The 14,509-nt window shown below is 57.7% G+C and overlaps 8 protein-coding genes across 8 annotated transcripts; 4 read left to right on the top strand and 4 right to left on the bottom strand.

Annotated features, from left to right (window-relative positions):
• The first annotated feature begins 494 nt into the window (after positions 1-494).
• N657DRAFT_645219 (Aminomethyltransferase folate-binding domain-containing protein) lies at positions 495-2,163 on the top strand. The gene has a single exon (XM_062792912.1). The coding sequence runs from the start codon at positions 587-589 to the stop codon at positions 1,952-1,954; it is 1,368 nt and encodes a 455-aa protein (XP_062647406.1). The 5' UTR covers positions 495-586; the 3' UTR covers positions 1,955-2,163.
• N657DRAFT_418927 (uncharacterized protein) lies at positions 2,129-2,770 on the top strand. Its single transcript, XM_062787272.1, has one exon. It carries the CDS (start codon positions 2,304-2,306, stop codon positions 2,727-2,729), a length of 426 nt encoding a protein of 141 aa, XP_062647407.1. The 5' UTR covers positions 2,129-2,303; the 3' UTR covers positions 2,730-2,770.
• A 41-nt stretch (positions 2,771-2,811) lies between these two features.
• N657DRAFT_680808 (uncharacterized protein) lies at positions 2,812-3,903 on the bottom strand (the record flags this gene model as incomplete). Its single annotated transcript, XM_062796323.1, has 1 exon — positions 2,812-3,903. One exon carries the CDS (start codon positions 3,901-3,903, stop codon positions 2,812-2,814), a length of 1,092 nt encoding a protein of 363 aa, XP_062647408.1.
• Positions 3,904-5,424: 1,521 nt separating this feature from the next.
• Positions 5,425-7,229, bottom strand: N657DRAFT_418924 (uncharacterized protein). Its single transcript, XM_062787271.1, has 2 exons — positions 6,817-7,229; positions 5,425-6,758 (listed from the first exon to the last, which is right to left on the bottom strand). Exons 1-2 carry the CDS (start codon positions 6,996-6,998, stop codon positions 5,528-5,530), a joined length of 1,413 nt encoding a protein of 470 aa, XP_062647409.1. The 5' UTR covers positions 6,999-7,229; the 3' UTR covers positions 5,425-5,527.
• A 1,413-nt stretch (positions 7,230-8,642) lies between these two features.
• N657DRAFT_680810 (uncharacterized protein) lies at positions 8,643-9,306 on the top strand (the record flags this gene model as incomplete). The annotated part of the gene is made up of 2 exons (XM_062796324.1): positions 8,643-8,921; positions 8,980-9,306. 2 exons carry the CDS (start codon positions 8,643-8,645, stop codon positions 9,304-9,306), a joined length of 606 nt encoding a protein of 201 aa, XP_062647410.1.
• N657DRAFT_419512 (oxygenase) lies at positions 9,251-10,849 on the bottom strand. Its single transcript, XM_062787274.1, has 4 exons — positions 10,677-10,849; positions 9,751-10,619; positions 9,608-9,682; positions 9,251-9,536 (listed from the first exon to the last, which is right to left on the bottom strand). Exons 1-4 carry the CDS (start codon positions 10,716-10,718, stop codon positions 9,491-9,493), a joined length of 1,032 nt encoding a protein of 343 aa, XP_062647411.1. The 5' UTR covers positions 10,719-10,849; the 3' UTR covers positions 9,251-9,490.
• A 516-nt stretch (positions 10,850-11,365) lies between these two features.
• On the top strand, positions 11,366-12,775 carry N657DRAFT_645226 (amidohydrolase-like protein). The gene has a single exon (XM_062792913.1). It carries the CDS (start codon positions 11,445-11,447, stop codon positions 12,636-12,638), a length of 1,194 nt encoding a protein of 397 aa, XP_062647412.1. The 5' UTR covers positions 11,366-11,444; the 3' UTR covers positions 12,639-12,775.
• N657DRAFT_656030 (DEAD-domain-containing protein) lies at positions 12,753-14,472 on the bottom strand (the record flags this gene model as incomplete). Its single annotated transcript, XM_062794654.1, has 2 exons — positions 12,753-13,815; positions 13,865-14,472. 2 exons carry the CDS (start codon positions 14,470-14,472, stop codon positions 12,753-12,755), a joined length of 1,671 nt encoding a protein of 556 aa, XP_062647413.1.
• Positions 14,473-14,509: the final 37 nt, after the last annotated feature.

The following is a 14,509-nucleotide window of genomic DNA, read 5'->3' on the forward strand; positions in this document are numbered from 1 at the left end:
AGAGGTCCATCCCGGCGTGATGAGTCGACTGACACGGGGACTCGAGCTTGCCGTGCAGGAGGATGGGACAACTGACCCACCGTCTTCAGCTCCTGCCGGAACTCATAACACTGTTTTGCTCTCTTCGATTTGCATGCCCTGATTCGTTGAGCACGAAGCGTCAAAAGCGCAAATGAAGAAGTGTGTCCATGGGCCAACTGTTACCTGATGGCGCTGATTCTCCTGAAGGCGGTTCCAATTACCGTGATTGAGATGTCGTACATTGCATTACGTAGTATGATTGTTGCCTTTCCGTCAGAGCCGACACGCGGCATATTCAAAGGAACGATCATCTTATGGTAGAAGGACCGGCGATAACCGACCCGATGAGTCCAAGGCCTACCCATAGGGCTGATTAGATAAACGCATGGACCGCCTCGGTCATTGTAAAACCCCGATCGCCGATCGGCACAATCCGCTGCCGACTGCAGGAACTGGAAAAGACATCGACGTCACCGGAGAGCTCCGGAACACGGCCATCTCTCAGAACGGAGACACCAGCAAGCCGGAACCAGTCCCTTAACCACACTGACGGCCGGACACCACAATGCAGCCGGCACGGAGGATACTCACCTTCTCTTCAAGGGGCTCGAACGGCTCCGTAAGGACCCCGGCGCCGTCCACATGCCTAACCTGCCGAGCACGTCCCACACAACGCCGCGCCTTCTCCCGCTCCGTGCCCCGGCATGCTGCTCCGTCTGCTCCCTCCCCAAACGGGATCGCCCGACTCACCTCGCGCAAGCTGATATCCGTCTCTGGCCCGGACGCGACAAAGTACCTCCAAGGCGTCATCACCGCCAATATCTACCCTGGTTCTGCCCATCCCGGCAACAACGAGCACCTGCGCTCCGACGCGGGCTTCTACGCTGCCTTCCTGACCGCCCAGGGCCGCGTGCTGCACGACGTCTTCCTCTACCACGACGTCCGCGACCGCTCCCATCCGCGCGGCCACAGCTGGCTGGTCGAGGTCGACGCCGCCGAGGCCGAGCGCCTGCAGAAGCACATCCGGCGGTACAAGCTGCGCGCCAAGTTTGACGTGCGCGTGCTCGACGACGCCGAGGCCGCCGTCTGGCACCTGTGGAGCGACGCCGACGATCAGAAGCTCTCCACCGCCATCACCCAACACGTCCACTCACCATCCTACAAAACCCCCGCCATCACCACCCGCGACCCGCGCGCCCCCGGACTGGGCCACCGCGTCGTACTCTTCGGTGATGGCAACCAACCCGCCACCGACATCACCGCCCTTGGGCCTCCCGACCCGTTCCCGCTCCTCGACGAATCCTTCTACCGCCTCCGCCGCTACCTGTACGGCATCTCCGAGGGCCAGGCCGAGCTGGCGTACGGCCAGGCTCTGCCCCACGAGAGCAACATGGACTTTACCGGCGCCATCGACTTCCGCAAGGGGTGCTACGTCGGGCAGGAGCTGACGATCCGCACCGAGCACCGCGGCGTGGTGCGCAAGAGGGTGTTGCCTGTCTTGCTTTACCCCGAAGATCAGCCGCTTCCGATTCTGTCGGGAGGAGTAGGAGTAGGGGGGTTGGAGGAGGAGGTGGGGTTGTTGTTGGGGCGTCTGTATAAGCCGCAGATCGGGAATGGGAATGGGGATGTAGCTGGGAGTGGTACGGTCGTGGATGCCGGCATGGTGCCGACCGAGGCGAGTATCGGGCGGGTGGGCAAGAAGGGACGCAGCGCTGGGAAATGGCTGAGTGGGGTGGGCAATGTCGGGTTGGCGCTGTGCCGGTTGGAGATCATGACGGATGTTGTGCTGCCTGGAGAGACGGGCGGGGTGGGCTTCAGCGAGGGGGATGAGTTTGTTGTTGGGTTAGACGGCGAAGATGGGCGGAGGGTCAAGATCAAGGCATTTGTGCCGGAATGGTTGAGGCGGAGGTTGGCGGGGAAAGAAGGGCACTAGGGGATTGGAAGAGGGTATTGGGGTTTGAACGTGTATTATGATGGTGTATACCGAATGCGTGTGATTGCGTGTATATCAGCTACAATAGATAGACATAGCCATGCGGTCATCGCTTGTGAGTAGCCAGGCCGCCGATGCTGACGGTTTCCCTGCGTTTCATGGTTCGTCTTCTGGTCGGGTGTCTGTCACCTGAGGCTGGAGATAACTCACTCACCCAATCCCATTAAGCCTGCAGCTTTCTTCAATACAGCCAGGCCGTCTTGTCAGTTTCAGGGCCATATCCACATGAAAAACTCGGAATCCTGTCCGCTCCCCCAGGCGACTTTTGAGTGAGAGCGCGGACTACACAATGGGTCACCAGCTCATATTGACCAATAAGGTCAGATTTTGGACTTTCTCCATTGGAGTTCTCTACAATCCAACCCTGGTTTGTTTGTTAGCGTTTCACATGGCAGGCCTCAGTCAGGAATGGAAAAAGCGGGATTGGCAAGGGAGAAGGCCAGAAAAGCAGGAAATGGGAAGACGGAAAAGGAGGATACAGAGATGGATGGAAGGAAGGGGAAGGAAAATAAAAGTAAGAGAAAGAAAAAGAGTGAAAAAAGAGGAAGAAGAGGAGGAAGAAGAGGAAGAAGAAGAGAAGAAGAAGAGGAGAAAAAGAGAACAACAAGCAGGTAAAGACCGGACAGTTTCTTTTGTCTTGTTCAAGGTGCCCTTACTAAGTTCCGCTCTAACAAACAAACCAGGATTAGATTGTATTGGGGTATCATACCACTAGCTAACCTACAAGGCAACCCATTGACGCCTCTTCTTATAGACTTTAAACTTAGACACGGGCCGGTGCCGGCGAAGCCGCTTCCCTAATTGACACCATCATTCGGCACCGGCGGCAGCCCCGGGGATGTGGACGGCCTGGTTTCCGGGGGCTTGGGTACCGTGTCTTCGTCAGCCAGTGGGCGCCGCTCTGCTTCGGCCCTGCTCCTCCTTTCCTCGTTCCTTGCCGCTTGCGCAGCCCGTAACCTGGCCATAACGGACGCAAAGCCGTCGCGTGCTCTGGAAACTCCGCCAGTCGACGTCTGGCCAGACGATGGCGGGGTTGTGACGGGTTGAGGGCGCCCGTCTTCGTCAGCCCGCGGCCCTGCTGTTGTGGAAGGTGATGGAGGGCTACCTGAGGCCGATGCCCATCGAGACCCTCGTGGAAGTGTTGTCTCGGCCTTCTTCGCTTTCTTCTCGGCCCTGTCTCGTTTCTCCTCGGCCTTTCGCTCCCGCTTTATGGCCTTGTGCTGTTGTGCCTCCTTCAAACGCCCCTCCAGCTCGGCGATCCGGTTGTCAAGCTCCTCAGCGGTCGGTGATGGTGTGCGATGGTCGTCCTGTGGTGTCCGGAATGCAGCTGGCTGGTCCTCCGCAGAAGTCTGCGATGGCTTGTTGTCCGTAGATGCCGCCGTGGCCACCTCCTCACCCCTCGCCAGGCGCTCCCGCTCCTCAGCCTCCCTCTCAGCCTCCCTCCGCAGCCGCATCCACTCCTCCAACTTGGCTCGGCCTCGCGCAGCCATGGCCGCTCTCTCCGGGTCCGGGCCTCTTGACTTGGAATCGCCGTGCCTGGCGCGCCTGGCCTCTTCCTCGCGCCGCTCCAGATCCTCGACAAGCTGCCGCCTCCGCTCCGACATCTGCTCCAGCTGCATCTTCTTTTGCAGCGCGGCGCGCATGCAGCTGTCGTAGGCCTCGCGGGCCGTCGGGTCGACGAGCACATCGCGCGCGCGCTCGAGCCCTTCGTACAAGGCTGGGTCGTATGACTTCCCCGCCTTGTCCGGGTGGGCGGTTAACGCTTTCCGGCGGAAGGCGCGGCGGATCTCGGCCTCTGTTGCTGTTGAGTCGGTGCCGAGCAGGGCGAAAAGGTCGACGCCGCGACCGGCGGCGTCACGTGCGTAAGCCACGATGTCTTCTTGTGGCATTGTGGATTTGATGTTGTGGGATGAAAAGTTGAAAGGTGGAAGATGGCCCCGCAGTGTGCCTTGTATACCTTGCGCACGGTTGCGCCAACGGTTGCTCGCTCCTGCCGTGAAGGCGCTTTGCCTGGCTCGTCTAGGAAGTTATGCCCACCTGATGCAGTCGAGGCGAAAGTCTGTGGTTGCAATCGCGTCGCAATGATCAAGACAAGCCTAGCCCAATTTGCTAGATGAGGTGCAGTAATCTCATGTCAAGTCTGATCTACCTCCAAAGAGGAGAGGAAAGGAACAAGTATCTAGGGCGAATGAACATAAGAACGGAAAGTCAGCAAAAATAAAGATAAACAAGAAAGGGTAACGTTAAAGAAAGGGAAAGAGAGAAAAAGAGAAAGAAAAAAGAAAGAGAGCAAAAAAAGAAAGAAAGAAAAAGAAAGAAAGAAAGAAAGAAAGAAAGAAAGAAAGGAAGAAAGAAAGAAAGAAAAGGGAAAAAAGGAAAAAGGGCAACAAAAACAAACCAGAAGGATGCTTTAAGACAAAGGAGAAGGAGAAAAAGATGGAAGAGAAGAAGATCAGCAAAATGCTGAAATTGAATACGAAAGAAAATACGATAATCTATCTTCAGTAAAACAAAAGGAAGAAAGGAAAATGATTACAGAAACAGCCGTTGCGCCGTTGCTGTGTCTTGTTACATTAATTCATGCTACCTGAGGCTTTCATGGTAAGATACAAGTATGGTAGGCAGGCAACATCGTGCCCCGCGGCGCTCTTGCATCTAATTACTTCGTTTTCTTGTCTTCCAGCTCAAATTTGCGAGCTGCGCATACTCAATGCCATCGGCCTTCCTTCAGTATCGTAGTTGACTCATGTCGTCCTTGCGCCCCCTTTACCCGTTTAAGAGCGAAACCTCGAGCAGCCGCCACCTGCAACAAAGTTTCAATACTCCGCAAGTTCGGAAATGCTGACGAGCAGGTACAGAGCCATGATCACGTCGCGCCTCAGCGAGCTCAGGCTGGAGCCATTTGATCCTGCCCTGAAACATACGCTGATTTGGGAACCTTGTCCATACAGCCTGGAATTGACAGAAGGGCGGCCGAGGAAGCTGTTGAGTACGTTGTCAGGTCCTCCTCCAACTCTGGAGGATGTCCAATGTCTGGGATTGCTTAGTTCAACTAGGCAGGAAGCACTCTGGTGGGATGCTGAGAAGGCAAGCTTACTTGCTCTCTTCTGACCGTGAGGCTTTTCGAGAACCTAGTCAGTGGGGACTGCCCGAGGTCGCAGTTGCGATCAATATTGGTCTGGTTGGTACTGGAAGTCGTCATCGTAGGGTTAATGGCAGTCAGGTCCATTCCCAGCGTGTTGTTGGAGGAAGGGAGCAAGAAAGTTGGGCGAGATGCCTGGATCAGGGCCCTGTTCGGCGGGAATAAGACCAGGGCTTGCTTGGTGACAGTTCTAGAAGCTGTGTTAGGGTACTCTTCCTGATCTGCGATTGAGATCTCTGTAAACAATCAGGCATCTGGAATGACACACGCCACGATAACATCACAGGGCGCCACAGCAGCAAGTAGACATACCAAAAGCGAAACATGTACATTGTCGTCTCTCATTCGTAAATATAAACAGTTCTCCATATCTACTGTCCAGCATTGCTCTTGCAGCTCCATGGATCCGTCCCCGAATCCCTCGCAATCGCCTCTCCCGAGGCCCACAGACCCAGGACGCACAGCAGCGTGCCGACCAGCACCAGCAAGGCGTTAAGCGAGAACAGGGCGATGCGCCGGGGGCTCGAGAACCACTCGCCGTAGTACATCCACAGCCACAGCGAGCCGGGAATGCCATACGAGAACCAGCTGGCGAACAGGGCGCATACCAGGCCCAGCAGGTTGCTGAAAACGGGAATAGACTGCGCGATAATCCAGGCGATGGCCCAGAGGGCAGCCGTGATGCCCAGCCAGCCGAACCAGCCGAGCGCCGTGCGCTTGTGAAGGTGCTTGGTGGCCCCAAAGAGTCGCACGAAAACGTACTTGGCGGCGACGTGGCCATAGATGACGCCGGCGATAACAATGGTCGGGATGGCGATGCCCCAAATGACCTTCCTAACCACGTGCGAGCCGGCGGCCGACAGGGCGGGCGACGGGACGTTGGGGCCGACGTAGACGTAAATGACGACCGAGACGACGACATAGAGGACCGTATCACAGACCTGCAGTAGCATGAGTGCCTTGGGCCAGTCGCTTGGCTGCTTGAACTCGGACATGACGCCGAAAAAGCACGAGTGGCCACTGAAGGCGACGGCAATGTTGGTGACGGCCAGGAAGGCCGACGTGAAGCCAACGCTGCGGGACACCTCGATGCTGGTGGTGCCGATGGGCTTCTCGATGCCGACATCGATCATGGTAACCAAGACGGCCGTGAAGATGGACGCGAACGACGCGAACGAGTAGTAGCCCGCCGCTTTCAGCGTTCGAGGCGTGTTCAGCACCCAGAAAACGGCCAGGCCGACGACGCCCCACACGATGGTGCACGCCGCGCTGTTGGTCAGGGTGTTAAGGCAGATGGTCCATGTCAGGAGATGGCTGCCCATAACGAAGATGACGAAGATGGTTTGCGCCCAGCCAAAGACCTCTTGAAAGAGCTTGCCCATGCCGATGGACCTGCCCATGACCTCGCCAGCGTCGCCGAAGCTTTGGACCCAGGGGTGCTGTTTCCGGAACTCGCCCATGACGAGGCCCGAGTACGTCGACAAGAATCCCATGATGACCATAACGATGAGTCCGGGAGCCAGTCCGAGGGTCGCCACGACGGCGGGGAGTGATAGGATACCAAGTGACACGGTCTCGGCAATCATGACCACTCCGGCTTGCCTGTGAATGTGAGTCAGCTTCAGGGTCTCGTCCATGGCGCAAATGTCTGTGAGCATACCACCAGGTGAGGGTGTGATAGTTGATCGACTCAGAGTCATCTTTCCCCTCGTCGTCCGGGCTATAGATCGGGGGCGCTGGTTCGATGCGGGTGCTGCCGGTTTCGATATCGCCTAGCGCATTGTTCTTCTTCTCGGAGAAGGCATCTGGGCCGACGCCAGCAACTGCGATGTTTGACGCCATCGAGACAGGCAGCGAGTAGGTGGGGCCTTTCAAACGGTTCGAATCCCAACTCCTGCGGAGCGTGTGGGAATATGCGCGTCGGATGCCGCGCCGGGCACTAACAAGCCAAGCTTTAGGGACGACGGAAAGGTAGGCTGAGGTCGATGTCGAAATGGAGTTGAGAGATCTCTGGGGAGAGCGCAGCCAGGGGACGTTCGTATTTGAGGGAACTGGTTCGTCTCATGCTGATCCTGCTCACAGGGACGAGTCGCGGCGAAAAGCGCCGCGATCGTCCGCGACCGGACGTTTCGAACATGGACCAGGCTGGTGCACTGAACCTTACATGATGATGTTCGCGGAGCGGTGGAGTCGCGGAGGCAATTACGTCTGGGGTACATGACAAGGTGATGCAGTCGGACCTGCCGAAAATTGCATCTGTCGCCACTTTTGCGCCGAGGTGGATGGATCTCTTACGTTACGAGAATGCAGCCAGAACTTTCGGAAGACCCCATCAGCTCGACGCTCACCGACGACCGGCTACTACTGTATGGAGTCGTGGTGTGCTGGTCCACCCTCAGCTTTCACCTGTCAGTGTGGAGTAGAGCTCCCGCACCTTATCGGCCAATTTCTTCGAAAGCTGCGCTGCGTCGCAAGTAGATGAGTTTGGTGGATTTTAACAAGGCCACACGGTCGCAACTCGGCGTTGTCCGTTAAGGCTACCATATGCTCGAGCCATGTCATCATGATGTAGGCTGATCCTTGTTGATTGTCAGAACGCGCTTTCTACAAACTGCACCAAATAATCGCCAACAATATTTTGACCACTGCTTAACACACCAATATACCTAAGGTGTCCCACAAGTTTCGTGTTCCTACTCCAGGGGCTCCCGCCATGTTGACCTGCCGTGAACCCCAGACAATGGCCACGTGCCCAGTCTTCTTGAGACCTGCAGCTCGAGATATTTATGGGTTGGCAGACGAGTTGCGAAGGCGTGGGCCTGTGAGCTGGGCCTTGAATCGTTCAAATTTGAGAAGATTTGAATCACGGTCGGTTGATGACTCGGGTGTGGTTGACGTTGAGGTGGTTAGTTGGATTCACTTGAGCATGGACCAGTTGGTGTTCGCCGCTCGGAACCTGGAAGGCTTCAACCGAATGAGGATACTCCGTACCTTCTTCGTACAGCTTCCAGGCTGTCTCAATGAGAAGGGTACTGGTATGTGGATGTCAAGAGCAGGCTCCGGCCGTTCGCGGTACGGAGTACTAATAAGTGATGCAGACCGGCCCGTTTTGGGGATAACCGACCCATTCTTTTCGAGGAAGCGTGATCTTCTCCTCATCCGTATCTGACCAGCGCTGGCGTCTGGGCCACCTCCTCGCCATGTCGCCTCGTATGACCCCGCAGCTCAATGGAAACGGGAGGACATCGAGCCGGACAAACCCTTCGCTTTCATCAATTGGGATACCCTCAAGCGTTATGCACTGAGAGTGAGGAGTCAGGTCGATGGGGCCGAGTCCCCCTGCGGGCTTTCTCCCGAATACAACATGGATGGCTACACGTTGTGCGGCGTATCGACTTTGAAGACGGCTATCGATGGCTTGCACGGGTCGAGCTCAAGCCGCCAACACCCGAGTCCTGCCAGTGCCTGCTAAACGAAGTTCATACCATGTCGGCCGTCCGTGCAAAGTCCCCAGTCCCCGTCCCCCGGGTTTTCGCCCATGATGCGACTGGGGAAAGCGGGGTTGGAGCCGCTTTCATGCTGCTGGAGTTTGTCCCGGGGGACACTGCCATGGACTCGTTCGTGGATGGGAGACTCACAAAGGCCAAACGCCTGCTCAGTTCGAGGACAAGTTCTATGCAGCGCTCGCTGAGATTCAACTGGAGATGGCATCGATACGCTTCCCCAAAGATCGGTGCCATCGTTCTTCGGGACGGGGAGTTCGATGTTGGTCCCCATACCAGGACTCGGCGGCCCGATCAACGCTGCTGCAGAATATTTCCAGGCCTGGGCCAATACCGCCAAGTTCTTCTATAAAGAGGCAACAATTCGAAAACGCACGCCACCAGACCTTGTGGACGAGGTGCTCGCCACAATCTCGTCGTTTCCCTCCAAAGTGCGCGAGCTGGCTGGCCGGTTTCAGTTTCACAACGGCCCTCCCCCTCTCATCTACACCGACCTCTACAGCAGCAATGTCATCATTGACACCGATTACAATGTCTTGTCTGTGATCGACTGGGAAAACGCATTTGTGGGCCCCTGGGAGTTGGTCGAGTTTAACAAAATGCTGTCCATGGTCCCTCCCGAAATGGATGGCCCGTTGTTTCAATAGACTGAGCAAGACAGGGGTCTGAAGTCTGCTAGGGCGGAATACCTTGGGCTCGTCCAGGGGGCAGAAGAGGAAAGGGATCTTGACACCAGCCTATCCATGATCCTGTCCGATGAACGCATGCAGGCCTTTGCTCATGCATTTTGGCTATATGCAGACGGATGTATCGGATTCTACAATAGGGTCCTCAAGTTGATCGAGCACGTGGATGTGTGACACTATGCTCCGTATAGCTTCCAGATCTCATCAATACGTAGTCCTGAGCCTCTGGATTAGGTACTCCCCGCTGTTAATGCCCTCGTACTTCTTGTCCGCCTCGGTGGCGTACGTCCCCGGGATAACCTCGATAAAGTCCTTGAAGTTGGGATTGCAAAAGTACCTGCTTTCGCGTTAGCCATCGGCCCCCTCAACTTTCCCCCCTGAAAGGCATATTAGAGTGCCACTCACGCAATGCTGTATCTCGCGGGGTACTCCTCCTTCCCATCATCCCCCTCCCTCCTCGGTGGCTCGACGACCCGATGCACCGTGCTGCGAATCGTATCGTTGCTCCACCTCGCCAGCAAGTCTCCGGCATTGACGACACACGTCCCCTCAATGGGCGTGGCATCCACGAATGTGCCCTCAGGACTCTGCACCTGCAACCCCCCCGCCCCGTCTTGAAACAGAAAAGTAATCGATCCATAATCAGAATGTTCGCCGGCGCGTACCTGGCCCGGGTTGACCTTGAACAACTCCTTCCTCACGGCCGGGTAGTGCAGCAGGCGCAGCGTGTTGTCCTCGTCACAAACGAATTGGTCAAAGTACATCTCGTCGGGCAGGCCCATTCCCGCCGCGATGGCGCGCATGACCGACCGGTGGAGGGCGGCGAGGTCGGCGAAGAAGGACGTCATGGTCTGCCTGAAGCCGGCTAGCTTGCTACTACCGCTGTGGCTGTCGTCCCCGTCCTCGCGCGGCCAGTGGTTGGGGTGGGACGGTTCGTTGTCCCGGCCGATCTCGAAGGATTCCTTGATGTCCGGGATGGAGTCGCGCAGCGCCGAGATGGCGGCCGTGCTGGTGAGCTGCGTGGCTTTCTCCCGCCCTAGGGCGGAATAGCCGCGGTTGGCTTCCGGGCTGAACCAGGCGAGGGAGTCCTTGGCGGCGCGCGGGAGGCGGAAGAACTCGGCTGACGCGTCGAAGACGTGCTGGAGGACCGAGGCCGGGATGGGAATGTTGGAGAGGTAGATGAAGCCCGCAGTTTGGAAGCCTGTCAGGATGGCTCTGGCTGTTTCGAGCTTTTGCGAAGGGGAGCCGTTGAGGAACTTGGAGAAGTCAATAAGCTGGGATTGTCAGCATGAGGCCATTCAAGGGATGATGAGCTGGAGTGTGCTGTCTACCGGGATGAGGAGCCCGTCTTCGTGCACGGCCGCCTTCTCCATGTTCGACTCCTATATCTGGTCAATTCAAGATGATTGAGCTTAGCTGCCTCTGTTAAAGTGGTTGAGTGCGGTCTCCCGGTGCGAGTTGAGGAAAACCCCTTTGACGGCTCAGAAAGGAGGACTGAGGGGTCAGAGACACTGACGTACACCTTCCAGTTTGTCCTGCAGAGACGGAGCCATCCACGCTTTCTTTGTCTTGCCTGTTTTTAATAGGGCCCTATCAATTTGCACAACGCGGCCAAGCATATCGACTGGCGCACATATGCAAAGTTCAAACTGTGTTCCGTCGTCAACATGCCCAATACAATCACAGGCCAGCCGCTCCTACCGGGCTTGCAGTCCCTTCTTCGTGTCTTGCTGCGTGGTACAGCACCTCCACACGCTCACCCACTTCCTCGAAGCCACGAGCATCAGGCATCATCTGCTTTCGGGCCACACATGATCATAGCGGCGCACCTCAACTAACGAAAAGTAAGACCCGTTGCTGCTGGACAGATAAGACCTTGCAGCGATCAGATAACAAGGTGGGCCGTCGGACGGGAGGTGTGGTAGACGCGGGGTCGGTGCCGGTTTGGCGTCCGGTCGAAGCTTGGCCTCCGGGGTTCGCTGCACCGAGAGAAGTCCGTCTCGGAATCTCCTGATTCTCATCCACATCCCCCTTCTGTTCAGTGAATTCGACCTGTCAGTTTCTGGCATTTCCCAGCCAGTCCAGCAACACAGTCCAAAATGGCTCCGACAGAACAAGGGACCCCCGTAGTCGACATCCACACCCACATGTACCCTCCCGAGTACATCTCGATCCTCTCCTTACGAGACACCATCCCCTTGGTCCGGACCTTCCCCTCTTCCCCGGAGCCCCGCCTCATTCTCCTCGAAGCCGAGCTTCCAGCCCTCGAGCGCGCCTTGCAGGATCCCTCGGCGCCTCTCCCCGGCCGGCCGCTCACCAATCACTTCACGTCCCTCGCGCACAAACTCGCCTTCATGTTCCATCACAACATCTCCATCTCAGTCCTCTCCCTGGCCAACCCCTGGCTCGACTTTCTGTCCCCCACCGAAGCAGGCCCCATCGCATCGCAAATCAACACCTTGTTCGAGGCCATGTGCGCCACCACCAACAACACCACAACCCATCTTGCCCAACAACCCCCGACCAGCCGAAAACTCTTCTTCTTCGGCACGCTTCCCCTCACCGCCCCGCCCTCAACAATCCTCTCCGCGATCACACACCTCACCACCCTCCCGCACTGCCGCGGCATCATCCTCGGCACCTCGGGCCTGGGCAGCGGCCTAGACGACGCATCTCTCCTCCCCATCTTCTCTGCCCTCGCGTCCGCCCACCTCCCAATCTTCCTGCACCCGCACTACGGCCTACCGCCCTCCGTCTTCGGTCCGCATTCTGAACAGGGCGCCTACGGCCATGTCCTACCGCTAGCGCTGGGCTTCCCCATGGAAACGACCATCGCCATCGCGCGCATGTACCTGGCCGGTGTCTTTAACGCGGTTCCCGAGCTGAGGCTGATCCTCGCGCATGCCGGGGGTACGCTGCCCTTTCTAGCGGGGCGGATCGAGAGTTGTGTTTTGCATGATCTCAAGCTTGGTGGAGGAGGTGGCGACACGGAAATGGGGAGAAGGAGAAGGACGGTGTGGGAGGTGCTGAGGGAGCAGGTGTATCTTGACGCGGTGGTGTACAGCGAGGTCGGGGTCAGGGCGGCGGTGGAGGCGGCCGGGGGTGCGGACAGGCTGATGTTTGGGACGGATCACCCTTTTTTTCCCCCTGTTGAGGGGGACATGGAGGGAGAGTGGGAGAGTGTGAGATTGAATGTGACGGCAATCGAGACGGCGTTGGGGAAGGGGAATCAGGAGGCGCAGATGGTGCTTGGGGGCAATGCGGTTCGGGTGTTGAGGTTGGTCGAGGAGTAGGGGAGGTTGGTGGTTCATTATTTCGTCATTGATTTGGGGTTACATGAGATGTCTACGGACAAAGCTTAGTATGCGTTCTAAAGACCTGCCGCCTGTATCACTCACCCCAGCTGTCTAGACCATGTTTAATTTCTGCTTCCCCCTCTTCCTCTTCCCGCCCACCTCCCGGTGCTCTTCCAACTCTAGCAAAGCCTCTCGCTTCTTCTCTCCCACCAGCTTCAACGCGTCCCTCACAACCCTCGTCTCCAGATTGACCCCTTCCTCCTGCCACGCCTCCATCTGCCTGCCGACACGCTTCTCGATCGCCAGCACCAGATCCACATCCCGCTGGCCGACGAACGTCACAGCGTCGCCTTTGCGTCCAGCACGCGCCGTACGGCCCACGCGGTGGATGTAGTCATCCGGGTCTCGCGGGATGTCGTAGTTGATGACGAGCTTCACTTCTGGAATGTCCAGACCGCGGGCGGCGACGTCGGTGGCCACGAGGATACGCGCCGCCGAGGCGCGAAACCGCGCCAAATTGTCGATGCGCTGCCGCTGCGGCAGCCTGGAGTGCAGCGCCGTCACGCGGTGGTCGAGGAGCCGGAGCAGGTGGTGCAAAAAGTCTGCCGTCGAGGTCCGGTTGCAGAAGATGATGGCCGATTTTTCCACGTTGGTGGGGGTCAACAAGAACATGTGCAGGTAGTGCTCGCGGTGTGTGACGGGCACCTGAAGGTGCATCTGGTTCAGCGTGGGCGGGATGGCCAGGTTGTCGGTGTCGACCTCGCACACAAAGACCGGGTCTCGGCCGGGTTGTCGGGGCATGTTCTTCAGCGCCATGACTTCTGGGGTGATGGTTGCTGTAAAGAGCAGCGTCTGCCTCTCGGCCGGCGGGGGCAGCGCGCTCAGACACTCCTCTACGTCGGGCAGCATGCTGCCCGGCCCGTTGGCGGCCAGCAGCCGGTCGGCTTCGTCGAGGACCACGAAGCGGACTCGTCGGAGCCCGCACACCGTATCTTCGCCCGACGTGCGGATGTGGTCGGCCAGGCGGCCCGGGGTGGCGATGACGACGTGCGGCCGCTGGGCCAGGGCGATGGCTTGCGACCGCATGTCGGAGCCGCCTGTGACCAGAATGGCTTTGAGCGAGTGTGGCGACGAGATGGCCTTGACTTGCTCGTAGATCTGGAGGGCAAGCTCGCTGAGTGGCGTTAGCAAGAGACATGTTGTGAAAGGAAGTTGAGTCTTACCGGGTAGGGGTCAGGATGACGGCAAAGATGGCGGACGGGTTCTCGGCCCATTTCTGGAGAATGGGCACGGCGAAGGCCACCGTCTTGCCCGAGCCAGTCCTACTCCCACCGATGCAGTCCCTTCCCTTGAGCAGCATCGGTATGCTCTCCCTTTGGATGGCGGTTGGCCGCTTGATGGCCATGTTAGCCAAGGACTGCACCAGCCACGGCCGGAGCCCGAGCGACTCAAAAGTGGTATTGACATCCAGCGGGGCCGTGACCCCGGAAGCGGGCTCGGGCTCGACGTCAGGCTCGCTTGGGCGGGCAGCCTCAACTTTGTTCTCGGACTGGGGTTTGCGCTTTGTGGCTATGCGAGACGGCACATTCAAGGCAGATTTGATGATCTTGAGCGCGGTTTCTCCGTCAGCGTCGTTGTCATCGTTGTCATCATCAACATCAATAGGCGCAGGATATGTGCGGCGCCGTTTCCTGGGGCTGGTACTGTCCAGGGAGTCCGAATCCGATGCCCCCAAACTCGCATCTGATTCTGAATCCGACGCTGTCCCATCGACAATTGCATCGGCTTGCTCCCTCTTGGGCCTTTCTTTCGCAGAGGCGGCTGATGGCATGTTTAATGTGGCTTGAGTCAAACTGCGCAGCCTGGCA

The sequence above is a fragment of the Parathielavia appendiculata genome (assembly GCF_033297405.1).
Source record: "Parathielavia appendiculata strain CBS 731.68 unplaced genomic scaffold N657scaffold_6, whole genome shotgun sequence".
NCBI classification, from domain to species: Eukaryota; Fungi; Ascomycota; class Sordariomycetes; order Sordariales; family Chaetomiaceae; genus Parathielavia; species Parathielavia appendiculata.

Bases quoted from the DNA above. Each gene is read 5' to 3' on its own strand.
- N657DRAFT_418927 (XM_062787272.1), top strand. From the start codon at position 2,304: ATGGGTCACCAGCTCATATTGACCAATAAGGTCAGATTTTGGACTTTC.
- N657DRAFT_419512 (XM_062787274.1), bottom strand. From the start codon at position 10,718: ATGGAGAAGGCGGCCGTGCACGAAGACGGGCTCCTCATCCCG. The intron at 10,620-10,676 runs GTAGACAGCACA...TGACAATCCCAG, and splicing joins AAGACGGGCTCCTCATCCCG to CTTATTGACTTCTCCAAGTT. The intron at 9,537-9,607 runs GTACGAGGGCAT...GAGATCTGGAAG, and splicing joins GCCACCGAGGCGGACAAGAA to CTATACGGAGCATAGTGTCA.
- N657DRAFT_645226 (XM_062792913.1), top strand. From the start codon at position 11,445: ATGGCTCCGACAGAACAAGGGACCCCCGTAGTCGACATCCACACCCAC.
- N657DRAFT_418924 (XM_062787271.1), bottom strand. From the start codon at position 6,998: ATGGCGTCAAACATCGCAGTTGCTGGCGTCGGCCCAGATGCCTTCTCC. The intron at 6,759-6,816 runs GTATGCTCACAG...TCACATTCACAG, and splicing joins TATCACACCCTCACCTGGTG to GCAAGCCGGAGTGGTCATGA.
- N657DRAFT_645219 (XM_062792912.1), top strand. From the start codon at position 587: ATGCAGCCGGCACGGAGGATACTCACCTTCTCTTCAAGGGGCTCGAAC.